This window comes from Bos indicus, chromosome 15 (assembly GCF_029378745.1).
Source record: "Bos indicus isolate NIAB-ARS_2022 breed Sahiwal x Tharparkar chromosome 15, NIAB-ARS_B.indTharparkar_mat_pri_1.0, whole genome shotgun sequence".
In the NCBI taxonomy this organism is placed as follows: Eukaryota; Metazoa; Chordata; class Mammalia; order Artiodactyla; family Bovidae; genus Bos; species Bos indicus.
The window spans coordinates 30131064-30158806 of record NC_091774.1 but is presented as its reverse complement, the minus strand read 5'-3'; the positions used below and the strand labels follow the sequence as shown (position 1 = coordinate 30158806).

The window sequence follows — 27743 nt, the reverse complement described above, 5'->3', positions numbered from 1 at the left end:
CACTTAGGATCTGGGGACAAGAAGAGTATTGGCCCTCTGAGACCTTGGTATTTTAAGCATTGTATTTAGCCCCGTCTACCAGACACAATTATAGCGACTGAGCAAGCATGCATGTACCTTCCTATCAACTCCATGTTTCCCAGTTGCCTGGACAACGTGCAGCCTCCAGAAGCCCAACCTTCCAGTTCTCAGTCCCACCCCCAAATGAAATTTGCCACTCTGGATTGGGTCCCAGAACACAATCTCCTCCTCCTGCTTCTAGCTGGTTGGGCCTTTTCTCTGCCCCTCCTGGAGAGTGGGTCACGCCACAGGGAGATACAACAGAAAGTGAGGGTCTTGGAGGAAGGAAGAGGCAGGGTAAGGATGATGGGAAGAGAGAAGGGGCCAGGTACTGAGCTTTATTTTCTCTGAAAGAGGGTTGAGAGGAATGATTTCTGTACTTAGAGCCTGACTGGTAGAGAGAAATGGGGTCATCCTTCCCCCTGGCCCCAGTGTTGCCTAAGTTTCCAAGGAAACCAAGAACTGAAGCTTCTGGAAAGTGTAAGAGACAGACTTGGAGACAAGAGCACTAATTCTCCTGGGACTCCTGGTTCAGTCTAGGGAGTCAGGAGAGCGTCTCCATGTCCAGACCTAAATATGAGCCCCCTCCCTCCCTCCAGGACAGGAAGGAGATGCCACCTAAGACCAAAGAAAAAGGGACAAAAGCTGGGGCCCAGAAGAAGAAAAGAAATGCAGGTGCTGGTGAGTCAGACTGGGTGGAGGTGGGTGCCTCCCTGCCTCTCCTTGTTCTGGATCAGAGACCTCCAGAGAGAATTCAGCCCTCTGCGTGACAAGATGGAGCTGTCTTGGCCTTCCCCCTTTATATCCATACTCGGGTGCCATGGAGCTGGGAACATGGGAAAATCAGCACCCATGAATCCCTTCTGGCTGTGTGCCTTCCTTGTATATTCATTACACATCTTTCAAGTACCTACTGTGAGCTGGGTAGTGAACTCATTAGGCTTTGTCTTCAGAGATCCCTCATTTAATGGTCCTCATATCTCCCACAAAAAAAGAGAAGTCCAGGATACGGGAGGAGGATGGGAGGGGAGTAGGGAAGGCTGAGATCCTGACAAGCTGAGGGTCTGCCGTCTTGCCAGGGCAGATGTGGAGGCTGAATCCATGCGCAGGCTGGCACTGCTGGAAAAGGAGGTGCTCCAAGACCGCTTGGGTAAGAAGGGTGGAAGTTCTGGGGAAAACAGAGACAGTGGGCATTTGTGTATCCCTGGGAGCTTAAAGTTTTGGAACCATGGTGGAGGGCTGAGCTGATCTCTAACCATCCCCTAATGGGAAAGATTGTCAAGAGTTGGGGTCGTGAGGACAGGGTGGGCAGTGAGGGTTGATAAAGAAAGCTAACTTTTATAGCTGGAACACAGAGGGAGTTTTTCCCTCTTAGTAACAGAGTCTGTAGGATTCTGAGGCAGGGAAGGGAAACACACAGAATGACAGTGAGAGACTGGCAGGCTGCCGCCAGGTTTCTGAAGGTGGACAGAGTCCATCAAGGCCATGGGGGCTGATTCGTGGAGTCTCCAGCCAGTGCAGAGGCATGCTCTGGACTGTTCACAGCTCTGCAGAGGGATGAAGCCCGCCGAGCCAAGGCTTCTGAAGACCAGCTGAAGCAGAGGATCAAAGACCTGGAGGCTGAACTGGAGGGGGCCCGGAGCGAAGGGAAGGCCATATATGCAGGTGTGAGGTTGATCGAGCAGGTGGGTGGGAGACAGGGGCCCGGAAGAGGACAACTGGGAGGGCCCGAGGATGCTAGAAAGGGAGACAAGGGGGACTTCGAACTGCCATACCTAGCCTCAGCCCTCCCAGCACGTACAGGAATCCTGAAGGAATCTGAAGGAATTCCTGAAGGAATCCTGAAGGAACCTTCGATGACATGCACTGCTATGTGCTTGATGTCCCGTGGGTTATGAAACGCAGCCCTAGCCTTTATCTCTCTCCTCCCGTGGGAGTGGGTGGGAAGGAGGGCCTGAATTCACATACTGAAATGGCATAGCAAATGGGTATCTTGTTTCCCAGCTCTGTCCCCACCTTCTCAGATCACCACAGGAAGAATCCAGAAGACTATTTTTTTTTAAGATTTTTTTTTTTTTTGATGTGGACCATTTTTAAAGTCTTTATTGGATTTGTTACAATATTGCTTCTGTTTTATGTTTTGGTTTTTTGGCCCTGAGGAATATGGGATCTTAGCTTCCAGATCAGGGATCAAATCCGCATGCCCTGCATTGGTAGGTGAAGTCTTAACCACTGGACTGCCAGGGAAGGCCCTCAAAAGACCTTTATGCACCTGTCCACTGGACCAAGCAGAGCCCTCCCCACCCACAACTCCCTGTCCTTTCTCCACTGCTCTCTCGCCACCTGGGTCCCTGGCCACCCACCGCTCTGCCAGAGATGAGCCGTCAGTGCCGGAGCCTGCAGGAGGCGATGCAGAGTCGCAGCAGACAGCTGGAAGAAGAAGTGGAGGGCCTTCGGGAGCAGTTAGGTAGGCTTCCCAGGGGGCCCTAGTGGTAAAGAACCCTCCCGCCAATGCAGGAGACTTAAAAGACGTGGGTTCCATCCCTGGGTCGGGAAGATTCCCTGGAGGAGAGCATGGCAACTCACTCCGTAGTCTTGCCTGAAGAATCCCATGGGCAGAGGAGCCTGGACAGCCCCATTCCATGGGGTCACAAAGAGTTGAACATTAACCGATTTAGCATGCACACACAGCACACCCTACTCTCACAGCACTTTCTCTCAGAGGATCACTGATGTAGTCCAGCCTGAAGGGGTGGAGTTAGGATGGTGTTTCTTTAGAAAACCGCAATTTAAGTTCTCATACTGTCTTCCCCACTGACTCTTCTACCACTTGCAACAGAAGGTTCAGGATAGCAAAAAAAATACCCAATCTTAAACTTTAAGTTGTAAGTGAAGAAGACCTAACTTTCTCACTGCAGCTCCCTCTCTCAATGGTCTCTCTAAAGACAATTCTTCCTCCCCACTGCCCCCATGTCTCTCATGAGCAAAACACATTCTGTCTTAGTTTGGCTGATTTTTAGAATGAAAGCAAGCTTGAATATAACTGTTTGAATTACTTACCTCTGTATCTTCAAGACCTAATGTGTGGTAGGTCCTGAATAACTATTTGCTAATAAATAAATGAGCTTCTAAATAAGCAACAAAGCAAAACAAAAAAACAGGAAGCTTTTGCTCTCTTCCATCTTGGTAACAGGACAGAGTTGAAAAATTTTAGCATGGCATGGATTTTCCACAATTTTGGCCTCAAAGTTTTCTTATCCTAAAATAGCTTTAGTTTAGCTTTAGATATCGAAGAGTTGCTTATCTTCCCACTCAGATCCTGAGTTCCTTTCCTAATCTTTGCCTTATCTCAAATGCAATCAGCATTTTTAAGCACCTCCTACATACTAGGTGCTTTCCCACACATTATCACATTTTTTTAAATGTATTTTTGTTTGTTTGTTTGGCTGCCCCTGCTCTTAGTTGGGGCATGTGAATTCTTAGCTGCAGCGTGTGGGATCTAGTTCCCCGACTAGGGATCAAACCTGAGCCCCCTGCCCTGGGAGCGCAGAGTCCTGGCAACTGGCAGCAGGGACGTCCTCACGTTATCACATTTAACTCTCAGAGCACACCTGTGAAGTATGTGTCATTTTTCTCTATAAAGATGAAGAAACTGAGTCTTAGAGACGTGTCAGATGTTACACAAGTAGTGAATGGCAACCTGATTTGGGAGCCAAATCTCTTGTCCCAAGAACCCCCCTCTCTCTCCTGTACCTTAACAGTATATGTCAGCTCTTTATAGGAACGAGGGGAAGTTGACGGCTCTGGGGGAGTCTGGAACAGTCCTGCTCATGTTGTGCTCTTTGGGTGGGAGACTCTGTTCAGAGGCCGAGTGTCACCATCCTGTCCTCTTTCATCCTCCCCACTGGCACCATCTCTCCCAGAATTGTGCCAGAGGGAGGCTGAGGCTGCCCAGAGGGAGGCCAAGCAGGCCCTCGGAGAGCGGGACCAGACTCTGGCTCAGCTTCGGGCCCACGTGGCAGACGTGGAGGCCAAGTATGAGGAAATCTTACATGTAAGCACTACCCTCTGAAGACCAGCCATCCCAGTGCCCAGCCCTCCCCCATCCCCACAGATCCCAGCGAGGATGACAATGACAGGCCAGGGGGAAGGGAAAGAAGCATCTCCACAGGGGATTCTGCTCTATCTTAAGGGGATACAACCATGCCTACCCACTAAGAATAAGAGCTTGAAGAAAACACTGGCTGGGAAAGCTTACAGACCAGGCTGGGGGCACCCCTTACCCTAACTTCTCCCTTCCTGAGATTGAAGCTCAGTGTCTGCAGGACAGCCTGGACCGGCTCCTGGCCAAGCTGAGAGACGTGAAGCCTCAGTGGGACGGGGCTGTGCTGAGACTCCACACCAGGCTCAAGGAGCAGCTCCGCCAGTTTGGACTCAACCCCCTGGATCTTTGAAGCTGTGAGTCTCTAGTCTCTGGGGCCCTCTGAGGCCCCAGCAATAAAGCTGTCTTGATGTAGACCTCAGCAGGACTGTAAGCTGTGTTTTTTTGGCAGAGAGGAGTCCTCATGGGAATATCTCAGTTCTGGACTGACCCATTACCCTGAAGATGGAATAAGAAGAGAGAAATTTGACAAGGTCTCAACTTCTCTCCTAGAGAGTCTGGGTCCCACCCCTTGAGCCTGGAGCCCTTTTGGTCACCCTATCCCCACCAGCACCAACAAAGGCAGCCAGATTTGTGGATAAAGGCCATTTCTACAAAGGACCAAGAGTGACTAGGCACCAGCCCCCACAATCCTCAGGTGCCCACAGAGGGAAGGTGCAGCTAGTCTCCAAATTCTTGTAATATACCTAACATCCTGGAGTCATGCTTAGGGCAAGTTCCAGATGGCTTCAAGCATAGCCAGCCCCACAGCCCACCTGAAAAGGGAATACTGTCTGCTTCGCCTTTATTTTACTACAGTGTTCTCAGTTCTACTTCATTTCTGGTTAAATATGGAAGGGGGAAGTTTTGAAAAGAATTCCCAGCATTGCCTTGTATTGAATTTATAATGTCGTTTAAAAAGTTTACTTAGTTTAATTAATTTTGTATAAAGTAGGAATAACCAAATATATTCTAACTGTTTTGCCATCTCTTGGGAATAACAGAATATATTCACCATAATAGAAACAGCAGAAATGGTTCATTTTCACCCTCTGTAGATTCTTCCTTTCAGTAAGTTGTGTTTCATCCTTACAGACTGATCTTTCAGGTAGAACAGGTGGAGGTTTAGGTAGAAATGAGCATCAGGATTCTACTCACTACGCACAATTGTTTCCACTATGCACAACTGTGTATCTTTTAGCTATGGAGCTTAAAAGCCTTCCTGGGTAGCTTAGTAAAGAATTCACCTGCAATGCGGGAGACCTGAGTTCAATCCCTGGATTAAGAAGACCCCTTGGAGAAGGAAATAGCAACCCACTCCAGTATTCTTGCCTGGAAAATCCCATGGACAGAGAGGAGACTGGGAGGTTACAGTCCATGGAGTCACAAAAGACTTGGACGCAATGGAGCAGCTAAACCACCATGGTGGTGACCATGGTGCTTAAACTTTCTCAAGAGAAATAAATATAGCACATTTTAAAAGGGGGGAGGGGGAGGTTTCCCACAACAAGTAATTCTCTGTAGACATAATTTAACTTTTGTGTTACAATTTAACTCAATTGTGGTACTATCTACCTGGCCATAGCATCAGATCCCTGTGGCACTCTTGAGTCCCACAAGAGTGCCTGCAACCTCAAATACCATCTTAAGTCCAGGCTGTCACTTGTGCTTTTGACTGACTGGCTATCAATCAGTGATAGCCACAACCCCCTCCCTGGGCTCAATCATTTGCTAGAGTGATTGAATTCAGGGAAATGGTTTACTTACTAGATCACCATTTTATTACAAAGGACACAACTCAAGAACAGCCATATGCAAGAGATACGTGGGGTGGGGTATGAGCATGGAAGCTCCATACCCTCTCCAGGTGTGCCAACCCCCTGCACCTCCATGTGTTCATCAACAAAGAAAGCTCTCTGAACCTGTGCTTCTGGGTTTCTATGGAGACTTCATTATGTAGGCATGATTAATCAATCCATTGATCACTGGTGATTAATTCAACCTCCAGCCCCTGTCCCCTCCCAGGAGACTGGCTGGGGGGGGGGGGGGGGGCACTGAAAGTTCCAGCTTGCTAATCACATGATCAGTTCCCCTGGAAACCAGTGCCCCATTCTTAGGTGCTTTCCAAAAGGAACCTCATTAACAAGGATAGCTGTAATTGAACGAGCCTTATTATGAATAACAGAAGACACCTTTATCACTCTTATTACTTAGGAAATCCCAAGGATTTTAGAAGCTCTCTGCCAGGAAAGGATAGGAAGACCTAATATATATTTCTTGTTATAAATCACAAAATCACACTGCTCATCTCAAGCAGATCCTCATCTCTGGGGCACAGCTCCCAAAGACCCCACATGACTTCCTCCGGAATCAAATGGGAAGCTCCTTCATGGGCCCACCTGAGGGCTCTGGCCCCACCCTCTTCCAGGAGGTGGAGCCATGGGAAGGGAGAGAGACCTTAAACAATCCTGTGACTGGAGGTATCAGGAGTCCTAAAGCTGCAGCTTCTGGTTTAAAGAGAGCATCTCAGCTCCCACCACCTCAGGCTGGAGGGTGAAGACAGGGAAGCTTGGGCAGATCATTGCCAAGCATGGGGTGCTACAGCAGATCTGAGGCCAGAACCCCATCCTAAGCAAAGAAAGAAGGGAAGAAGTCATTCAGGGAACAGAAGAGTTCCTTTTCCCTGTCCCCATCTGCACTGGAATGCTCAGGAATAGGGGCTTCTTCTCTGGGGTCTTTCTGTTCCCACCTACCCTGGCCTAAAGTCCCAACCAGGGTCCCCCAAACTGCTTCACCTTGTAGCCTCACACTCTGCCCTCCTCTCTGACCACGCCCCTCCTCTTCTGGCTGCTCACAGTTCATCCATCTCTTTTTCCTCACCTCTCTGGACCCTGGGGGAATCCAGGCTTCCAAGCCCTGCTGAGATTGGGCTGCCAACTTCAGGCATAGGGGTGGCTTCGCCTCAGCCAGCTGCTGAAGTCTTTCCTGGTCTTTCTCTCCACCCATGGGATACCCATTCACCTCCAGAATCATGTCTCCTGTTTGCAGCCCTGCCTGGGCAGCAGAGCCTCCTAGGGTCACCTGGTGGAATAGGTGGGGTCTAGAGGAGCCTGGAACACCACAGAAAAGTTTGCTGGGTATTCTAGGGCTCTGGGAGGGAAGCAGAAGAAGGCTCATCAAGAGGCAAAGGATTGAAAACATCCAAGGTTCCCGGGGCATCCGTCACCTGGGAGATGAAGAGACCAGGCCTGCTGGCCACACAGCTGAGTCGGAAGCCATAGCCACCGCCAGGCCCAGGGTACAGGAAGCACTGGCGGAAGTTGCATGGGACAGCGGCCACTGTTGCGTCTTTGACGAGTGGGTTCTTGGTCTCAACCACAGAGGCTAAGCCACTACCCCAGGGAGAGTCAGGAGCCTCTGTGCTCTCCAAAAAGAGGAGCGGAGACAAGCGAACCTGGAAAAGAGGAAGAGGACAAATCCGTTGCTTCTCCCTAACCTGAGCCCTGCTCCATTCCGGCCCCATCTCTATCCCCGGCCCCTCAGCTCGCACCATGCTGAAGAAGCGGTCAGCCTTGGGGTCGACGACAATGAGGGAGACACAGGAGCCCTGCGCCCGGATCTTGGACACTGTCTCCTCGTGGCCCAGCCCCTCCACGCTCTCCCCAGCCACAGCCACCAGCCGGTCCCCAGCCTGCATCCCGGCCTTCTCCGCTGGCAGTCCTGGGTCCACCTCCCATAGGAACTGACCTGGGACGCAGACATCCTCATGGCTCCTTCCCCCCCGACCCCAGCGCCAGCCCAGGCCACTGTGTGCACACTGGGGGACTGACCCAGGGGTACACAGGAGGAGGAGGAAGCCCTGGGCTGGGGTTCAGCCAGGGCCACCACTTGTGTGTACTGAGCGGTAGATGCAGACACTGGTGTGCCCACCCCAAGGCCCACCTTCCCGCCCCATCCCCAGGGCTCCCACTCACCGAGGCGACCATCAAGGCCCTTCTCCTCCCGGAGCACGAACCCGAAGCCCTGGGGCCCTTTCTCGAGATGCAAACAGCGGGGCTTGGTGGGCAGTGCCCAGCCCTCTGCCAGAGGTGCAGCCAGGGGCATTCCCAGCTGGCGACACTGTTCCTCCACCTCTGGCCCTGCCACCAGCAGGGTCACCTGCTTGCCACTCTGCCAAAGCTGTGGGACCCAGCAGGGCATCAGCATCAACCAACTGGGGAGGGAGGGCAGAAGCAGGCACCCCCTCCCAGCCCTTCTTCCCAGGCCCTGGAATGAAGCCCTCGGGAGGGGAGGGGTGTGGCGAACACAGAGTGGAAAGGGAAGGATGGGGACAGAGGTACAAGATCAGACTGGGAGATTGAGAGTCTGCTTCCCAAGACTGGGACAAGCCCAGAGGGGTGAGGACAAGAGGAACCAGCCATACCTTCCTGTTGAGTTGGTTGTGTGTGAGCTTTTCCACACTGACCCCATTCACTTCTAGCAGCCGGGCCCCAGGGGGCACTCCTGCCCGCTCAGCTGCTCCTCCAGGGCTCAGCACTAACCAGAAAGGACCCCGATGTCCTGGAAGCCCAAAGAGTGACTTTCTGCCTGCTGTCCACCCACAACAGGGCTCAGGGCCCCCCTGATGACCCCTCCCGCGCTCTAAGCTCACCTTGGGTGACACTGAAGCCAAAGCCGCCCTCGTCTTTCACTACGTGGCACAGCCGAGGCCGGACCCCCTGGCCGAGAGGGGGACAAAGGTGGGTGTTGTTCCCCCGCTGAGCTCGGGCCACCTCGTGCACGTGCTGCGCCAAAACTGTCAGCAACACCCGAGGCCCGCTGGCCCGGATCCGGCGTATCACCTGAACAGCAGGCACGCAGGGTGGGCTTGGGCCGGCCCCTCTTATGAAGGTCCCCTCCCTGGAAGCTAACTCTTCACCATGGGAACCAGCTCTCTGGAGGCCTTCATCCAGCCATTCTGACCTGGGGCATCCGTAAATTCTGGGAGATGACCCCACACCCTCCCACCTCCCATGTGGGAGATATGTCACCCCCACATACCCCGGGAGGTGACCAAGAGGCTTCTGTCTCCCCCAGGTGCTACAGAATGTTTCCTCGTACTACCGGGATTCCAGCCCAACCTCACCATCAAATAATCTTCATGTTCCACGACGTGGTTGTTCACTCCCAGGATCCAGTCTCCTTCTCGAAGACCCTGACGCTGGGCAGAAGAGCCTGGCTCCACCCTGCACACCACATGCCCAGCCCTGCCCGGCTGCTGCTGCAGATGGAAGCCAAAAGTCCTGCCCTCCTCTTTATTCAGCAGGTAGAAGCGAGGCCGTTCCAGGCTCCAGATATCTGGACGGGGAGGTGGGCAGCAGAAAAGGTGGAGGAAAGGGGACATGACCCAAGTCACCTTGTGCCTGGTAGCCCCTGCCCGTGTGATTGAACAGCGGACAGGCTTCTGCCCAGTTAGGTGTCGGGCAGTGGGGCTGAACACAGCCCAGGCAGAGTGGCTGGGACATAAGGAAAAAGCCTAGCCCCCTTCCACCTCCATGTAGTCACTCCCCACCAAGGCTGTTATCAGAGGGAGACAGTGAGTGGTGTCCAAGGAGACAGGATGCTTTGTGGTGCCCTAGTGGCTCTGGGGAAAGGAAGTGGTTGCCCCAAGGGGTTGGGGGAGGTTACCAGAAGGGTTGTAGTCTTCAGCCAGGGAGAGGACAGGATTATCAATGCCCAGCTTTGGGTTAAACTCAAACTTCCTGCAAGGAGGCAAGTCACGCAGGTAGGAGAAAGCTGACATCCAGACTTGGGTCCCAGGCTCGCCTTGAGGTGCCAAAGGCAGCTGATGAGCCTCCCACCTTCAGTTCCCTCCTCTCCTTGCCCCAGTCTTTCACAGCACGGCACTTACAGGGCCAAGGTGGCTGTGTCCTGAAGATCTGCCAGGCAAAGAAGGGGTGAGGGGATGAAAGGCAGTCTGCCCTCCGAGACTCCACTTCCATGGTCATTAACTGAAAGAACTTAGGGGAACCCCCAAATTCAGGACTCGCCCTATGTTCTGCTCCCAAAGGGTCTTCCCTTCCCCTTCCTTCTGCTCCCTGGCCCAGACCTTCTGATATACACAGAAATCTGAGCATATCAGTACAGGGCGTGGACCAGGAAGACAGACACATCCACCCACTCACCTCTCACCTCCTAACTTCCAGTCTATTTTCAGGGCTCCAAGCCCCAATACCAAGTGTGTGCTAGTTCCAAAGCCTTCCAATCCACCCTCTGCCCTGAAGTCCCCTCCGGAGGGTTTCTCCCGGCCTCCTACCTGCAGCTGCCTCCATGGCTGGATCTGCGACCCAGTGCTCAGCGTAAGGACAAGGTCCATCGAAACCAGCTGATCCTCCGACCTACCCCCGCCCCCACGTCCCGCCTCCTTCAAGACACTGCCTTAGAAGCAGCTGGGTAATGGTTAAGGGGAGGAGAGTCTTGTCTTCTGGGGAAGTGTGTATGTCCTTCCCGCCCCATTCCTGAGCCCCAACTTTCTCAGGAGGCTCTGCTGCTGTCCCAGGTCCCCCTCTGCGCAGAGAAAGGTCACTATAATTGCTGGTCACTGTAATTCCAAGGCTGGGATAAGTGTATGGCATGGGTGACAGAAGCCCTATGGCTCAACAAGGCCACCCACCCACCCCAAAATTTAGTTCATGTACCACCCCCTCCCCAGCCCTTGCAGCTTCTGAACTTAGTGCCCAAGAAACATCCGCAACAGAAAGTGGCCAGTGGTTTAACCAGAACGACTAAGAACAGTACCCTTTCTTGAAAGCAAAAGGCAAAATAGAAGCCACAGTAGTTGGAAGACACAACTCTTTAATAGCAAGTCAGTCCCCATGTCCCTAGGGGCCACCGAGCTTGGGTACCATTGGTGAAAGGGAGATGACGGTGAGAAGACAGCACCAGTGAGAGAGGAAAGTGGCTGCTGGCAACCTGGGTGTCCCCAGAAAACATAAAGGCAAGACATGGAAACCCTCCAATACATCTGGACAGCAATGCCCCTAGCAAGTCCGACATGAGAAGAGTGCCCCCTGGTGGCACAATCAGAGAAGCAGCACAATCAGGTGCTGCTACAGGACAGGTGTATTCCCTGAATAGCTCAGCGGTAAAGAATCTGCCTGCAATGCAGGAGACACAGGAGACATGGGTCCAATCCCTGGGTTTGGAAGATCCCCTGGAGGAGGGCATGGCAACCGACTCCAGTATTCTTGCCTGGAGAATCCCATGGACAGAGGAGCCTGGTGGGCTACAGCCCAAAGGGTCGCAAAGAGTCAGACACAACTGAAGTGACTTAGCATGCACGTACACACGCTAAGGGACAATATGGCCACCAAATGCCACATCTTTCAGCCCTTCTAGCTGAAGGGAGGTGAGGCATGTTCCACGATCCTGGAAACTCCAGACTTGGAACACTGGTCGGACATGCCCTAGGAGAGCAACTGGCACACCTGTGTGCACATCATCCATCCCCGGAAGGGATCTTTCTAGAAGTAGTAGTGGAAGCTAGAGGGTCACAGACAGAAAGGACCTGGGGCCAGGGGACACACACTGCTGCCACAGTCTCAGCTTCCAGGGCCGCCCAGCTGCTCCAGGAGGGCCCTGACCTCGCCCTCCACCCGCAGCAGCTGGGCCTTACGCCAGGGATTAAGGGTGGCTCCCCGGTTGTCTTCTAGATCCCTCAGCAGCAGCTCCAGGTGGCGCCGGACCCGGCCCCGATCCCAGCTGTTGAGGTTCCGCTGGACTTCACCCAGGATCACCGACCAGTACTCGGACACTGCTGTCCCCTCCGTCAGCGACACCACGACCCGGGCACCGCCCTCTGCAGCGCTCCCCAAGTCCCGCAGGGCCTGGCGGCACTCTGAACTCAGCTCGTTGAAGTAGAGACTAGCGGGAGAGAGCAGAGTAAATGCCATTCAGCGGGGCTCCGAGAAGGAAGGTGGAGGGCGGGTGGACAGAAAGCGAGGGGTCTCATAACTCATCCCCTCGCTGTGGAATGCGATGGGGAAAGTGTCTGCAATATGCCAGAGACGGAGGGCGGTGGCCACTGGGAGGCAGGGATGGCACTAGAATTCAGTGGGACCAAAGTCGATAGGAACCAGGGCCCTAGGACCCTAAGAGAAACAGAGGTGGAGAATCAGGGCAAGGGAAGGGCCCATCGCGTATGGGGGGGTGGGGTGATGGGACAGGGTGGGGGAGGGGCAGGAAAACTCACTGCAGCAGCTCCAAGGAAGGGTGCTTCCAGGCAGCCTTGGCTAAGGCCAGGGCCGCCGTGTCACCAGCGCCATTGTAGGCCACGTTCAGCTCCTGGAGCTGCTGGTTTCGGTCCAGCTGGGCAGCCAGCAGCTCCAGGCCCTCATCCCCAAGGCCGGTGTGCAGTAGAGACAGGTGTTTCAGGGACGTATTTCCTGCCAGCCCCTCCAGCAGCAGGGCCACACCCGCCGCCATCAGCGGGTTGTTGGACAGCCTAGGGCCACAAGCAGTCTAAGGTTATGAGAGCTCCTAGCAGATGCCCTGTGCTGAGCACCGGACTTGGGCCTAAAGGGTGCATTGCCTGGGGCAGAGATCAGCCTGGATGCAGAGAAATGCAGGCCAGGAAATGACAAATTGGGGTAAGCTCACTGCAGGGGAGGAAGAGTGAGATGGAAGCTGGTTTATCCCTCCCTTCCTCCTGCCTTCCATTCTCCTTGTGACACGCCCCTTCCCTCTCCCCTTCCTCCTCCTTTCTTCCTCCTTTTTTCACTCCCTTCCAATCCCCGCTTTGCCCTCTGTTCCCAATTGCCCCTCCTTCTTCCCACCCCATTCATCTCCCCTTACTCCAACCTGAAATCAGGAACCCAGGCGTCTGGGTTGCTAGTCAACCAGTCAACACTTTGGGAGCATCTATATAGAGTGCCCAGCATAAGGGTCATCCTTGTGAGACAACAGGGAAAATCCTGGGAGGCAATCAGTGGTGCTGTTACCAGGCAACTAGCCTGGGTGTTATTCCACTGGCCCCTCCCCAGGCTGATTTTAGCCATGTGAGAGGCTTACTTAATACCTATGACCCATGGTACGTTCCCCCTGCCTGGCTGCTTGTACTAGACAGGAAGGATGGGGGAGGGGAGGATGGGGGAGAGGAGGGTGGGGGAGTAAGGAGGGTGGGTCAGGGTCTACCCGCCTGCCTTGTTTATTATACCAGGCATGCTGGGAAGCAGAGAGCCTACCCTTGACCATAGCTGGCCAGCAGGATGGAGCACCCTGCACAGGCACTCACCGCAGGGTGGTCACTTGGCACTGGTCATGTAGCAGCAGGTCGCGGAGGTCCCTGCAGGCCTCAGGGCCCAGGCTGTTGAGTTGCAACCTAGAGCAGAAGGTGGCCAGAGGGGAGGTAAGAAATCAAGGAAGGAGTTCGGCCTGGAGCCTGCCCACCCACCAGGACCCTCCCTCATCATGCACCTCTTGTAGTCCACAGCTGCGTCCCCTTCCGTGGCTCTTGTCACCTCCACCCACACCAGACTCACCCTACCCTCTGGTCCTTTCTCGCTCCCTTTGGTCTCCCGAGAACCTTTTCCTCTGCCCATCCAGGAGGGCAGGGCCTCACCCCAGCTTCCGGGCACGCAGGAAGACAGGCATGAGCGTGCGCAACCCAGCAGGATCCAGCTGGCAGGAGGCCAAGTTCACCTCGTCCAGGGCATGCCTTCCGCTGCCCAGGACAGTTGCCACCACCGTGCACTTGAGGGGCGTCATGCGCACGCCTGCCAGGTTGAGCTGGCGCAGAGAGCCAAGCACCTCGGCAGAGAAGCGCTGATTCTGGAACTCATAGTGGAAGAAGAGGTGGTCTAGGAGCTCCGAGGGGGGCAGCACCTGCCGGCCCAGCTTGCCCAGCTTCTTCTTGATGGCCTGGGCGTTCTCCAGGGCATCCAGGGTCTTGATGGGGCAGCCAAGCTGAGCCAGCACTGCCCGGTTGTGGGCAGACAGAAGCCCGCCCATGAACATGGGGAAAAGCTCAAAGACTTCATCGTCTGGAGGCTCATCCGGGTGGCGCCGGGGACCTTCGACGCCCAGGATACTAGCACCCATCTGGTCTAGGACATCGTCGTTGTAGTAGTCCTCCTCTCGGAACATCTCCAGCACCATGGCCTGGGCCACCGCCTCACGGCTCTTACCCACCACGCGCCCAAACACTCGTGGAACCACCTGGAAGGGAAGCAGTGTGGAGGAATGGGGGGTGGTGCAGCCTCCTGCTTGCCTTTCAGCCTTCCTGCCTAAGCCTCACAGTCTCCTTTAAACCGGAGATTCGTCAGATCACATTACTCACCCCTCCTGCAGCACCTTCCGTGGCTCCCTGCTGCCCAAGTGAAATAGAAAACTGCATAATTTGGCCCCAACTGGACCTTTCCAGAGTCATCTCTCAGCACTTGTCTCACATATTCCAGACATAAGGAAATTCTGTTTCCCTAACACCCCTTCTGTTTCCAAGTCCAGGGTTGGTGGAAAAGAATTAGCATATATTATGCATTTAGCTTGAAGAAATTAGCATATACTATTCATCTAGCTTGGTCCCAGGCTAGGTGGTATAAATACATGACCATCTTCAACATCATCACTGTCACCACAGCAGCGATGACTGATGTCACTGCTACTACTTCAGACCCTTCCTGACTTGACCTGATGAAATAAAATTCATATTTTAAGGTAAGACAAGAAAAATTTAAACATAAAATTTTTCTCTGCCCATTTGGGCCTCCTCCCTTCCTTCTGGTATGCACTGTACATCTCCATTCTACATTTAACTAGACTTCCCCAATGGCAAAAATACCTGCCACAAAGATCAGTTTCTTTTTCTGGCATCAGTTATGTGACTCCTTTGAAGATAACATTCCTTTTTCAATCCTCTAAGGGGTTCCTTTTTCAATCCTCTAAGGGGTCAAGGAGTTCCAAAGAATAGCAAGAAGAGATAAGAAAGCCTTCCTCAGCGACCAGTGCAAAGAAATAGAGGAAAACAACAGAATGGGAAAGACTAGAGATCTCTTCAAGAAAATTAGAGATACCAAGGGAACATTTCATGCAAAGATGGGCTCGATAAAGCACAGAAATGGTATGGACCTAACAGAAGCAGAAGATATTAAGAAGAGGTGGCAAGAATACACAGAAGAACAGTACAAAAAAGATCTTCACAACCAAGACAATCACGATGGTATGATCACTCACCTAGAGCCAGACATCCTGGAATGTGAAGTCAAGTGGGCCTTAGAAAGCATCACTACGAACAAAGCTAGTGGAGGTGATAGAATTCCAGTTGAGCTCTTTCAAATCTTGAAAGATGATGCTGTGAAAGTGCTGCACTCAATATGCCAGCGAATTTGGAAGACTCAGCAGTGGCCACAGGACTGGAAAAGGTCAGTTTTCATTCCAATCCCAAAGAAAGGCAATGCCAAAGACTGCTCAAACTATCGCACAATTGCACTCATCTCACAGGCTAGTAAAGTAATGCTCAAAATTCTCCAAGCCAGACTTCAGCAATACGTGAACCGTGAACTTCCTGATGTTCAAGCAGGTTTTAGAACAGGCAGAGGAACCAGAGATCATATTGCCAACATCCGATGGATCATGGAAAAAGCAAGAGAGTTCCAGAAAAACATCTATTTCTGCTTTATTGACTAGGCCAAAGCCTTTGACTGTGTGAATCACAACAAACTGTGGAAAATTCTGAAAGAGATGGGAATACCAGACCACCTGACCTGTCTCTTGAGAAACCTGTATGCAGGTCAGAAAGCAACAGTTAGAACTGGACATGGAACAACAGACTGGTTCTGAATAGGAAAAGGAGTACGTCAAGGCTGTATATTGTCACCCTGCTTATTTAACTTCTATGCAGAGTACATCATGAGAAACGCTGGGCTGGCAGAAGCACAAGCTGGAATCAAGACTGCCAGGAGAAATATCAATAACCTCAGATATGCAGATGACACCACCCTTATGGCAGAAAGTGAAGAGGAACTCAAAAGCCTCTTGAAGAAAGTGCAAGTGGAGAGTGAAAAAGTTGGCGTAAAGCTCAACATTCAGAAAACGAAGATCATGGCATCCGGTCCCATCACTTCATGGGAAATAGATGGGGAAACAGTGGAAACAGTGTCAGACTTTATTTTTCTGGGCTCCAAAATCACTGCAGATGGTGACTGCAGCCATGAAATCAAAGTTCGCTTGCTGCTTGGAAGAAAAGCTATGACCAACTTAGACAGCATATTAAAAAGCAGAGACACTCCTTTGCTGACAAAGGTCCGTCTAGTCAAAGCTATGGTTTTTCCAGTAGTCATGTATGGATGTGAAAGTTGGACTATAAAGAAAGCTGAGCATGGAAGAATTGATGGTTTTGAACTACGGTGTTGGAGAAGACTCTTGAGAGTCCCTTGGACTACAAGGAGATCCAACCAGTCCATCCTAAAGGAAATCAGTCCTGAATATTCATTGGAAGGACTGATGCTGAAGCTGAAGCTCCAATACTTTGGCCACCTGATGTGAAGAGCTGACTAGTTGGAAGACTCTGATGCTGGGAAAGATTGAGGGCAGGAGGAAAAGGGGACGACAGAGGATGAGATGGTTGGATGGCATCAGCTACTCGATGGACATGAGTTTGAGCAAGCTCCAGGAGTTGGTGACGGACAGGGAAGCCTGGTGTACTGCAGTCCATGGGGTCACAAAGAGTCAGACATGACTGAGCAACTTAACTGGACTGAAACTGACAGAACTGGTCCTTAGATATTTTCAGGAGAAATTTTTATGAACCTGGATTCTTGCATCTTTCCATACTTAGGAAAGCACTAAAACCATTAACTAAGATGTCTGTTCCTCATGACTAGATGGGGCTTCCCTGGTGGCTCAGTGGTAAAGAACCCATCTGCCAAGCAGGAGATGTGGGTTCAATCCCTGCGTCAGAAAGATCCCCTGGAGGAGGAAATGGCAACCCCCCACGCTATTCTTGTCTGGAGAATACCATGGACAGAGAAGCCTGGTGGGCTACAGTCCATGAGGTCACGACACAGCTGAGGCAACTAAACACACGTAGACACACACACATACTCCCTTCAGCAAAACAGTATGTGTACTGGTCTCCCTCTTTACCTCTGAAATAGTTCTTAGAACTCTCTGAGAGACTGTCTCCCAAGTTATAATCCTCAGATTGGCTTGAATTAAAATTTCCATTTCTTTCTTGGATATGTTACGGAACCATTGACCGAAGCAGCCTACCTTGACCAGAGCAATGATGACCACTTGCATGAGTTATCTCACAGTAGGAAGCCCCAAAGAGGAACATGGTGCTGCTGCCAAAAACTAACCTGGAAAATCTGGGAGGGGCTACAAGGAGGGAGGAGATGCCAGCCCCATAATATTGGCCTACTAACCTCCCAGAATCCGCACACTGGAATCCATCTTGGCTAAGAGACACACAAGCCACTTGGAAGGACCCTGAGTCAGACTAAATATGGGCTAAACAAGATGATTGACCAAAGACAACCCAGAAATTAATCTCATCACCGTAACACCTGCGACTGTGAGTCACAGCGCAGAGCAGTTCCGCTTCTCCCCACCCGCTTTCCTACTGCTCTCTGCCTGGACGTCCCTTCCCAATAAAGCCTCTTGCTTTGTCAGTATGTGTCTCCTCAGACACATACTGACAATTCATTTCCAAGAGTTAGACAAGAGGCCCTGGAAAGGGTCCTCCCTCTTGCAACAGATGGACAATTGATTAATTTTTCATTGACAGGCCCCTGCCAACCACAGTGCCTTCATCACAGCCTCTCACTCACTCTGCTCTTGTCCTCTCTGCTTCTCTTTCTCTCTCCTTTCTGTCTTTTTGATACTGCTAACATTTTTTCTCCTTCAAAGCTATATCCTCTTCCTGGAGTGTTTTCCCCCTGTGCTTCTCCTGGTTAATCCTGCAGGGATCAAATTAAATGCCCTTCCTACAGAGTGGCTTTCCTTATCCCCTTAAATCAGGTCCCCACCTTACACACGTCCACAGCACCTGGAACTTGGCTTTCCAGGCACTTCACAAGATTTCTAATCATATGGCTAGCTGACATGTTTGTGTTGAGACTGCATGATCAGAAAAGACAAAAACCTGGGGTTCTGTTAGTTTTTTTCCTCCGAATCTAACACATTGTCTAGCACACAGCAGGCACTCAAATATCTGTCGGAAAAAAACGAATGTTTGGGAGGTTGGTGACATCAGCTCCCATGTTTGCAATGGTTCTGAGAAGAAAGGACCTCCAGCCAAAGCCACGAGGTTGTTTTGTGGCACCTCTCCTACTGACGTGCTGCAGTCCATGGGGCCACAGAGAGTCAGACACGACTCTCTGAGCAACTGAACAATAACCTCTAATGCCTGCCTTTTTTTTTCCACTTGTTACAGGCAAGGTTCTCACCATGGAGGGTAGAGTGTCCCTCCCCCAACAATCATCTGGAGACAAGATACGAAAACAGTCACCCTGGGAAGCTGAATCAGTAGGCTCATATAGACACAGATGGGACCCAACCTCTGCTAGGCAACCCTCCCTCCAAGAGGGGCTGGGGGTGTGGTGCCCCCTCAAGTAATTGAGCAGCTTTCTGAATCCCGTCAGGAGACCACAACCTCACTGCAATCCAGATGAAGCAAGTACATCCTCAAAGGGGTGGAGCAGCCCCAGCAATGGCCATTACTTTCCTGCCTGGGTTGATGCTGTAAGAAGGGATGGGCTGCCTGAGCCTGTTTATGTTTAACAGCAAAAAAAAAATTTAAGCTTTTTATTTATTTTTATTATGCTGCACTGGGTCTTACTCTCCGCATGTAAAACCTTAGTTGCATCATGTAGGATCTAGTTCCCTGACTAAGGATCAAACCTGGACCCCCTGAATTGGGAGGGTGGAATCTTAGCCGCTGGACCACCAGGGAAGTCCCTAACAGACAATTAAATAGCACTTACTATGTGCCAGGATCTGCAGATGAGGACATTTAATCCTCATATTGGGCCAATGATACAGATACTTTATGTTTCCAGTTTCGAGTAGGAAATGGCAACCCACTCCATTATTCTTGACTGAAAAATTCTATGGACAGGGGAGCCTGAGCAGGCTACAGTCCATGGGGTTGTAAAGAGTTGGACATGACTGAGTGAATGAACACACACATTATTCCCATTTAACAGATAAGGACCTTGAGACACAGGGAGATTAAGTAACTTGTACAAAGTCACACAGCTAGTTAAGTGGCAGAGCCTGGATTTGAACCCAGGTAGCTGTGTTATTGGAGAAGGAAATGGCAACCCACTCCAGTGTTCTTGCCTGGAGAATCCCAGGGACGGGGAAGCCTGGTGGGCTGCCGTCTATGGGGTCACACAGAGTCAGACACGACTGAAGCGATTTAGCAGCAGCAGCAGCAGCTGTGTTATAAAATCCCTATTCTTAACCCTGACGTTTTGCTGCCTATAAAAAGGAAAACTTGTTAAAATTTTGTCCACTTACCAAGGCCCTGCTTCCTCAAGATAGGTAACTGAAACATTTCTACAGAGGACTGGGGTTACCAGCAAAGCACCACAGCTTCACAGAAATATCCAAAGTACATCTGTAAAGTTTAGCAGAAAAAGCACAGGATTCGGAACTATAAAACCTGCACTCAGATCCAAGTTATTCTACTTACTGAATGACCTTGGTCAAGTTACTTAGCCTCTGCGAGCCCCAGTTTCCTCATCTATAAAAAGGATTATAATAGTGTTTCATTTACAAGGCATCCGGCAGACATCAGCTGAGAGTGGATATTTCTTCCCATCAAAAACTTAGTGCATCTGCACTGCTCACAGCACAGTCCTCGGGCCTGTAATTTGGTTTCTGGAGCGGACCTGCACCCTGGACGGACTGTCCTAAATCAATTACCAATGCCATTTTTCCTCCTGGTATAAATGAATAAAATGGCATCTGCTTTATAAACCTGTCTCTGGTGATTAAGTTAGGATGAGACATCACTCCCAGAGTCTAATCGCCTCTGAGGAATAGATACAATTGGGTTTCTGGACCTGCAAAGCACAACCCTAAACCTAACCCTAACCCTGGACTGTAGTGACCCCTGCTGAAGACTAGGAAAGATATTAAACCACCCCCCAAAACCTATCATCAGAGTTATGGGATTGTTATTAATAAAGTCCTTGCACCCTCAGATCCCCCTCCAAGCATTCCCCAGCCTATGGCTTCTCTTTCCCTCTTCCTTATACCCCAATCCCATTAAAAGCCAGACTGCCCAGATCTGAAACAGAGCCAAGAAGGAGATTCACAGTTATGCAGGGAAAACAGGTTCCTTCTGGGAGAGGAGCAGGGGGTGAACAGGGAGGATAGGGACTGGAGCCAGGGGTCCTGGGGCTGTTACCTTGAGCAGGTTGAAGAGCAGTGGCAGGGCCCGCAAGGGCAGCAGCTTGGCCACGATGCCCAGGACCAGGCTGACATCCTCCCCGACACGGCCCACGAGCTCGGCCACTTCCTTGCCCACCCTCTGCAGAGTTGTCTTCCTCAAACCCAGCACGATGTAGAGGGCAGCCAGGTATTCCTGCATGGCAGGCACAGTGAACACGAAGGTACCCGTGTTTCCTGGCTCCACGCATGGGGCCAGAAAAAACCGCAGGGCGTCTCGGCGGAAAACATGCAGCAGCTGAAACTCCTCTTCTGTCTGGACGCCGGCTTCCAGGCAGCCACGCACATCCTCTTCAGAGAAGTATGTCTTGCGGGAGGACACACCCTCGTAGGCCAGCTTGCCCATGGTTCGGGCCGCATAGGCCATCAGGGACAACTTGGAGGGGTCAGTGCTGTCCAGCATCTCCCCACTGAAGTTAAGACGCAGGAAGCTGGTATAGATGCTCGTGAGGGTCTGGCCGGCCGGCGTGGGGGCATGCAGGAAGTGCAGGGTGGCACAGACGAGCCAGCAGTAGGAGGGCAGGAAGCAGGCAGCAGCGATCTGATGGTGCCCCTCCAGATTCCGGGTCAGCATCTGCACCAGGTGGTCGCGCTGAGCCGGCGTGACCGATACCCCCCCAGCTCCGGGCCCGCAGTCTGGCTGGTTGAGGCGGAGCTGGAAGTAGAGCTTCTGGAGGTTTGTATCGGAGAAGCCACAGATCTCTCCATAGCGGCCTACGTACTTGCTGGGGATGCGGCCGATGGCAGAGGGCCGGGTGGTCACCAGAATGCTGGCCTGGGAAGGGCATGGTGGAGGGTTAAGAAAGACCCTGGTGTCCTCATTGCCTCACTTGCCAGGGAAGAGTCCAAGGGTGAAGATGATGATGACCTCAGTAATAATAACTCAGACTTATGTGGACCCACTAAGATCCAGGGCACCGTGCTAAGCACTTCCTATGCAGCATCTCATTTGATCAAAGCAACTCAAGGACAGAAGGAAGTGGAAGCCTGGAGAAGCTACTGACCAGCTCAGTCCCACAGCTTGGAAGCAGAGGGGCAGGATTTGAACTAACCCAGAGCCTACGCTCCTATGTATTAAATATGGGGACCCAGAACGCAAAAATCCTTAGGGGGCAAGTTAGGGACAGCAAATCGGGGCAGGGCACACTCACCTCAGGCAACATGTATTTGCGCAGCAGGTTGATGATGATGGCAGCTGGCGCCTCTGGCTTCTCGGGGTCACTGCAAAGCCCTGTGCTGGCCAAGGAGAAATTGAGGTTGAGATGCTCCAAGCCGTGGAGCACAAAGAGCAGGCGGGAACCGGCAGCGGCCATCAGAGGCAGAATCTCCTTCAGGGGAGTGTAGCGCTGGGCTACAAGTTGGCACAAGGAGGCGGGAGCAGGGCCCAGGGATGACAGGTCCTCACAGGAGAAGGGAATGAGCAGCTCGAAGGCTGGCAGCCGCCCATAGCACCAGTCCAAGACCATCTTGCGCACCAGCGTGCTCTTGCCTGTGCCCACAGTCCCATAAAGCACCACCGTCTGCACCCGGCGCCCACAGGCATCTGGGTCAAAGAGCTGAGACAGGGCTAGCGGGGGGAGCCCAGCAGAGGGTGGCTGATGCTCCAGGGCCAGTTCAGCCAGTGGGCGCAGCAGCTCATCAGGGGTGCTCTCACGGATCACAGGGTCGACATGGACTGTGTCTAGTGCAAAGGTCGGGCCAAACTGGCGCTCTTCCCTGGGCAGCCGACTGAACCACTCGGCCAGGTTGTGGCGGTGCCGCTGGAGAGCTTCTGAATGGGAAGGCAAGAGGAGAGAGGGAGGTCAGGGAGAGGGGCGGGGAAACGCGAGAGCTTAGGGAGACCTTAGAGCTAAGGTCAAGCTGCCGAGTCAAGACACGACATTGGGAGATGCTGGGGTCCAAAATGGTGCTGGACACACAGGACTCCCTCAGAATGTCCAGGAAGTTCAGACCCCTGTGACAGGAAGTAGGGAGCCATGGGATGAGTGATGGTGAGTCTGGGCTGACTGGTTGCATGATTATCTGTGCATGATCTTCCCTGACAGCTAGAGGCAGTGTGTTGAAGGGAGGGATGATATGTCCCTCCCAGTGCTTTGTACATCGTAAGTGTGCACTGCACAAGTGTCGCAAGAAGGGGTACACAGATAGACAGATAATGAGGCCAGGGAGAGTGGGTCCACAGATGGCCGATGGTAATGGGTGCTCTATACCACCTTCCTGCTTGCTTCTCTCCCCACCATCCCCGACCCCATCACACCCCCTGGGATCCCAGCATCCCCTCTCCTCAGGCTGACTGAGAAGCCAGTCCCTTTACCAGATGCAGCAATGCCCCGGAACAACTGTCCATGCCTCCCGGATGAAGGACCATTGCCCACTGAGCTTCCATTGTGGCGTATAAAGGCCCTGTGAGCAAAGAGAGGGGGTGAGCTGGGGCTTGGCTGTTGGGCTCAGGCTCCACAGAGGCTCAGAGTCCAGTCCTGCCTCAGCTGATAGACTTCTGGCTTCCTGAGATCCAGCCCTGACCCTGGACATCCAAGTCCAGAGCCTCGTCTGATTCTCTCACACCCTTCCCAGGGCCTGAGGTCTCGCCCCTAGCCCTCCAGCTCCCCGCTGCTCCCTGCCTGCCAGGAACTTAGGCTGGCCCCTACCAGATTCCGCCCACCTTCCACCAGTTCTTCCTCTGGCTGACCACTGTGACTTGCACCATGGATGATATAAGCCAACTTCCTCTTTAGGTCTAGTAGCTGACTCTCTACGCTCTCTACCCACCGGGAGACCAACCTCTCCCCAGGGCATCAAGCTCTCTGCAAGTCCTGACCCTTCCCAGGCTACTCTGCTGTGTCCCGATGTGTCCTAAAAGTATGACACCAAGGCCTCACCTCGGGGACCCAAGAGGGCGCTCCCCTTTAAGGGGCCAACTCCAGTGAATCAGGAAGGGGATACGTTCATCTACAGAGAGAAAGAAGAAGGAAGAAATAGCATCAAGAACTCACCCACATTAGCTCAACAATACACAAACCCCCATATCTACGTCAACCCCCCTCATCATTTGCTCTCATAGCATCACGAACTGCCCCTTTGCAGCAGTTATTATATTTCATTATGTAATTATTTCATTAACATTCATTCACACACCCATTCTTCCATGAGAGCGGGGATTACATCTGTTTTGTTCATAATTATCTACTTAGAACTAAGCACAGGGTCTGTCTAGCACACAGCAGGCACTCAATAAATATCTGTTGAATGCAAAATTAAATCAGACCAGTGTTGCTGGGCTTATGTAGCTACAGGGACCCTCAAAGATCTTTTAGTTCGACTCCCTTAGTTTAGGATGGGAGAAAGGAAGCTGGGGAGGTGCAGTGACTTGTTCAAGGTCAACAGCTAAAGAATCACAGAGCTGGGACTAGCACACCTGGTGTGTGGATCCCTGCTCTACTGGGGGTGCCGTCTGGACTCTGAAGATGAAGGGAGAGTTGGAAACAGAAACCCCTGCTTCCTGCTCACCTGCTGGCTGGAGTACTCTTCTCAGACCAGGGCTCCAAGAGGCCCTGGGCAAATGGCAGCCCCACCTCATGGCAGGAGAAAAGATCAGAGCCTGCGGGACTGAGCACACTGCCTTCTAGTCTGTTCCCCTGTAGGAAAAATGGTATGAATGGACCCCACACACCCCAACTTTCCCACCCCACCTCCCCGAGCAGGCCAAAGGGTGGCCTTCCTCCTCAAGAGAACATTAGCTTTTACTTAAGTGTCAGTGTCACCAAAGCCCCGGCCTGGCCTTCAGACCTCCCTCCTCCACATCCCCCACCTGAGTGATCCCATTTTATCTCCTACCATCCACTGCCTCTACCCTATGGCTTCATGATCGCCTTTCTCCTGAGTTCCAGCCTAATGAACTATTTAGCTGTCCTTTAAAAAAAAAAATTATTTATTTTGGCTGTACAGCAAAGCATGTGGGATCTTAGTTCCTTGACTAGGGATGAAACCTGTACCCCCTGCAATGCAAGCGCAGAGTCTTAACCACTGGACTACCAGGGAAGTCCCCCTTGTTGCCCTTTTCTTCTTTTGCTTGGCTTCCAGCAAACTCATAGGAGTTCTGTGTTCATGTTCAGAAGCTTTTCCGAGCCAACAATTCCCAGTAAAGAATCATCCACTCTCCTCTCAAGTTTTTCTGTAGCTCTCAGGTCCTTTTAGCTGAGTTTTAATAGTTTGACCATTTTATCTTCTCTGTGACTTTTATCTAACCTGCTTTTCAGGCTGGCATAAATAATAGATAAATGAACAAAGGACTTGCTACTTTGTGTCTCCATATGGACATCCTGCCTGTGCTTCAAGATGCATGCTTGCAGAACTGAACTCAGCAGCCCTCCTCCCTGTTCAGTTACTTTACCGCACATCTTCCCAATCACATGATTTCTTCTTGAAATCTGACCCCTTTGTCTTCAAATTCTTCCCTCCTCTTTTATCCACTGGAATCAGCCCGCTGGCCAGTTCCTCCTCCCCATTCTTTGCCAGCCTGTTCCTGTTGCAACATCCCTCCCACCCCTGTGGTAACTCAGACCCTCCCCACCCCTGTGGTAACTCAGACCCTCCCCAGACTTCCGGGGACCCCTCTTCTCTTTACCTTCTCTCTGCCTTCAGTGCCATTCCATTCCCATCCCTCATCCCAGCCACTAATCGCCTCCCTAAAATCCTAGGTTGTATGGAGTCCAAATACCTGACCCACAACTGCTATTTTTCTGATAATGCCCCTGACCGGTGCCTTATCCACCAGGCTTTCCGAATCTTGCTTGCACTTTACTTTGTTCATACTCTTCCATCAGCTTGGAATGACCTTTCTCTCCTGCCAGAATCCTACCCACGCTTTTAAAAACTGCCTAAAGTCCCTCTCTCCTGGGCAGTCTTTCCCCATCCCTGAGCTCCCTTAAATGAAGCACACAGCTACTTGGCAGCCGGTCTCCACTGGGATGTGGCTCCTTAAGGGCAGGACACACTTAGGGAGAAGTGGGTGCACTGGGCCCTCTTGCCAGCAGGGCCAACCTGTGGAGGTGCAGGCTGGGGCTCAGACCTGGAGTCCCGGTTGCAGAACGGTTAAGAGGCGGCCCTGGCAAGCTAGAAAAGCTTGGGGAAACTAGCTCAGTGGGAAAAAATCAGACGCAGGGCCTCTGATTCAAGATGGGACTCGCGGTGGGGGCGGCGGTGGGGAGGGTAACTTTCGGAGGATCACCCCTGGTCTCCAGAGCAGTGAGAAAAGAGGGCACCGCAGGAAAGGTACCAGGTCTGTGCTCGCACAAATCCAGAGCTCCTCCTCTTAATCGGGGACCCCAGCTTTCCCTGTTTAAGTTGGTTTCAGACCCAAGGGGAGAGCCCGCCACAACGGCCACCATTCAGCGCACCGCTGCGTCCTACGCAACCCCGGCAGCCGGCTCCTTGCGGCTCCAGCCCAGCCCCACCCCGCCCCCGCTGCTTAGACCTTTACCCGCCGCGGTCCAGGCCGGGAGCGGTCGTCGCCAGAGTCTCTCGCTTACTCGCAGAGGCCCCGGCGCGGCGCCGCGCTTCCTGCCCGCCCCGCCCGCCTGCGCGGAGCCCTGCCCTTTCTGGCTACGCGCCCGGCAGCGGGCACGCGCGAGAACGCGCCTCGGCGCTCCGGGCCTCCCGGTCCTGGGAGGAGGCAGATAGCGAGAGAGGCTGGGGTCCCGGAGAGCAGGCCCGGGGCGGGGACTTCTTCCGCATTCGTCCGGCCATCTCCCCGCGCCTCCCGTGCTACACCCCTCCATCCGGGCGGGCCCTGCCGCTGGAACTGTCTTCTGCAGGTCACCGAGCGACAATCTCATCCCATTAGTCACTGTCTCTCAGGCAGGGCTTGTTGCGACGCCCATTGTACAGATGAAGGCACTGCCGCTCAGAAAGGTGAAATGACTTGCACCGCCGGTTGACCCAACTTGGAAGAGCCAGAACAAGAATCCGGGGCCTGGGTCTTCCTACCTCGGACCCCTGGACCTTCCCGAGGCGCCCTCTCTCCCTCATCCCCAGAACATTCTTCCCTCTGTGCCTCTTCACCGCTTCAGCGTACCTCTTGGCAGAGATCTTGGGATCTTGGGTCTTCCCTCTGTACCTGGCTCTCTTCACCTCTGCCCAGAACCTCTGTGTGTGGCTTCTGGTCACTTGCCTCAAGGAAGACAGAAGAATGGGGCGAGGGAGTGCTCCCACCTCTAACTGCCCTTCTTGTCTGGTACCCAGACATAGCCTAGCCCTGGGGCTTCCTAGTCCTCAAAACCCCCACTCTCGTCCCTGTGCTTCCACACCTGGCATGCTCAGGACCCATGAAGCTGAGCGAGGCGTCACCCACCACCCACAGCCAGGGCATGCCTCCGCAAGCAAACACAGGTGTGCACTGAACAGAGGTGTGCAGTAGGGAACCCGTAGAGAGGCAGCCGGACAGGGCTGGGAAGAGGGCTTTATGATCTTGATTTCAGCGAGGCAGCAATGAGCAGTGGCTTGAGGCAAGATCTTAATTCCCTCTCCAGGAACTGAACCTGGGTAGCCTGGATGATAAACAGGAATCCTAGCCACCAGACCAGCAAGGGCTAGAGGCTAGAAAACATTTTCCCCTGGATCTTTGCCCCCAGTGAAAAATACAGAGGCAGACATTGTAAATGTCAGTACAAAGTACCATTAGAGACATAGCACAACAGGTGGGAGAGCATATAGAGAAATGGTTTGTTTAGTTAAGGCAGAAGCAAGGCAGAGATGTACACCTGGAAAGAAGGGGCATACCTCTTAGAGAGGAGGAGTGCAGTAAAATAGCAGTGAAGTCATTTATATAGGTCAGTTCTTCTGGGTCTTTGTCTTCCTTCAGCCAATTATCTGGTTTCTTTTTCTACACCTGACCTACCCTGGGACCCTCCTCTGGTTGCACAGGCATCCCTCAGTCAAGATTTATCTCAAAGTGAAGGCTTCTGGGAGGCACAAGACTCATTCATTATTGCCTGGAATTATCCCCTGACTGTTGACCCTCAAGGAGCCTTTCTGCGCGTGTGTAGTGTCTCCTTTGTCCCAAAAAGGGGGGAGTGGGGATCCCTTAATCCTTTACTCGAGCAGAGTTTTG

At 52.5% G+C, this 27743-nt stretch overlaps 3 protein-coding genes across 9 annotated transcripts; 1 reads left to right on the top strand and 2 right to left on the bottom strand.

Annotated features, from left to right (window-relative positions):
• The first annotated feature begins 252 nt into the window (after window positions 1–252).
• On the top strand, window positions 253–4969 carry DRC12 (dynein regulatory complex subunit 12 homolog). Of its 7 annotated transcripts, none has more exons than XM_019975574.2 (8): window positions 254–357; window positions 660–741; window positions 1145–1210; window positions 1606–1725; window positions 2435–2527; window positions 3984–4114; window positions 4391–4518; window positions 4614–4969. In XM_019975574.2, the coding sequence occupies exons 2-8, from the start codon at window positions 672–674 to the stop codon at window positions 4735–4737; spliced, it is 732 nt and encodes a 243-aa protein (XP_019831133.1). In that variant the 5' UTR covers window positions 254–357; window positions 660–671; the 3' UTR covers window positions 4738–4969. The 7 variants fall into 7 exon arrangements, with proteins under 7 accessions (XP_070659631.1, XP_019831133.1, XP_019831138.1 ...); XM_019975579.2 differs by having other exon boundaries at window positions 255–357; window positions 4386–4518; window positions 4614–4813; XM_019975575.2 differs by having other exon boundaries at window positions 330–388.
• A 1486-nt stretch (window positions 4970–6455) lies between these two features.
• NHERF4 (NHERF family PDZ scaffold protein 4) lies at window positions 6456–10904 on the bottom strand. Its single transcript, XM_019975572.2, has 9 exons — window positions 9869–10904; window positions 9327–9538; window positions 8853–9042; window positions 8625–8761; window positions 8176–8380; window positions 7752–7948; window positions 7428–7655; window positions 7082–7282; window positions 6456–6829 (listed from the first exon to the last, which is right to left on the bottom strand). Exons 1-9 carry the CDS (start codon window positions 9981–9983, stop codon window positions 6800–6802), a joined length of 1515 nt encoding a protein of 504 aa, XP_019831131.1. The 5' UTR covers window positions 9984–10904; the 3' UTR covers window positions 6456–6799.
• A 111-nt stretch (window positions 10905–11015) lies between these two features.
• NLRX1 (NLR family member X1) lies at window positions 11016–26256 on the bottom strand. Its single transcript, XM_019975573.2, has 10 exons — window positions 26115–26256; window positions 24143–24270; window positions 23515–23584; window positions 22950–23038; window positions 21787–22406; window positions 20595–21410; window positions 13800–14395; window positions 13473–13559; window positions 12432–12683; window positions 11016–12103 (listed from the first exon to the last, which is right to left on the bottom strand). Exons 2-10 carry the CDS (start codon window positions 24210–24212, stop codon window positions 11782–11784), a joined length of 2922 nt encoding a protein of 973 aa, XP_019831132.2. The 5' UTR covers window positions 24213–24270; window positions 26115–26256; the 3' UTR covers window positions 11016–11781.
• Between the last annotated feature and the right edge of the window lie 1487 nt (window positions 26257–27743).

Coding starts and splice junctions, on each gene's coding strand:
- NLRX1 (XM_019975573.2), bottom strand. CDS start 24,212: ATGAGGTGGGGCTGCCATTTGCCCAGGGCCTCTTGGAGCCCTGGTCTG. Junction 23,585..24,142: donor AAGAGTACTCCAGCCAGCAG/GTGAGCAGGAAG, acceptor TTCTCTCTGTAG/ATGAACGTATCCCCTTCCTG. Junction 12,684..13,472: donor TGCCAAGTGACCACCCTGCG/GTGAGTGCCTGT, acceptor TTGTGGCCCTAG/GCTGTCCAACAACCCGCTGA.
- NHERF4 (XM_019975572.2), bottom strand. CDS start 9,983: ATGTCAGCTTTCTCCTACCTGCGTGACTTGCCTCCTTGCAGGAAGTTT. Junction 9,043..9,326: donor AACATGAAGATTATTTGATG/GTGAGGTTGGGC, acceptor CCTGCTGTTCAG/GTGATACGCCGGATCCGGGC. Junction 6,830..7,081: donor TTCCCCCAGGGTCCAGAGAG/GTGAGGAAAAAG, acceptor TTCTTTGCTTAG/GATGGGGTTCTGGCCTCAGA.
- DRC12 (XM_019975574.2), top strand. CDS start 672: ATGCCACCTAAGACCAAAGAAAAAGGGACAAAAGCTGGGGCCCAGAAG. Junction 2,528..3,983: donor GGGCCTTCGGGAGCAGTTAG/GTAGGCTTCCCA, acceptor CATCTCTCCCAG/AATTGTGCCAGAGGGAGGCT. Junction 4,519..4,613: donor CCCCCTGGATCTTTGAAGCT/GTGAGTCTCTAG, acceptor TTTTTTTGGCAG/AGAGGAGTCCTCATGGGAAT.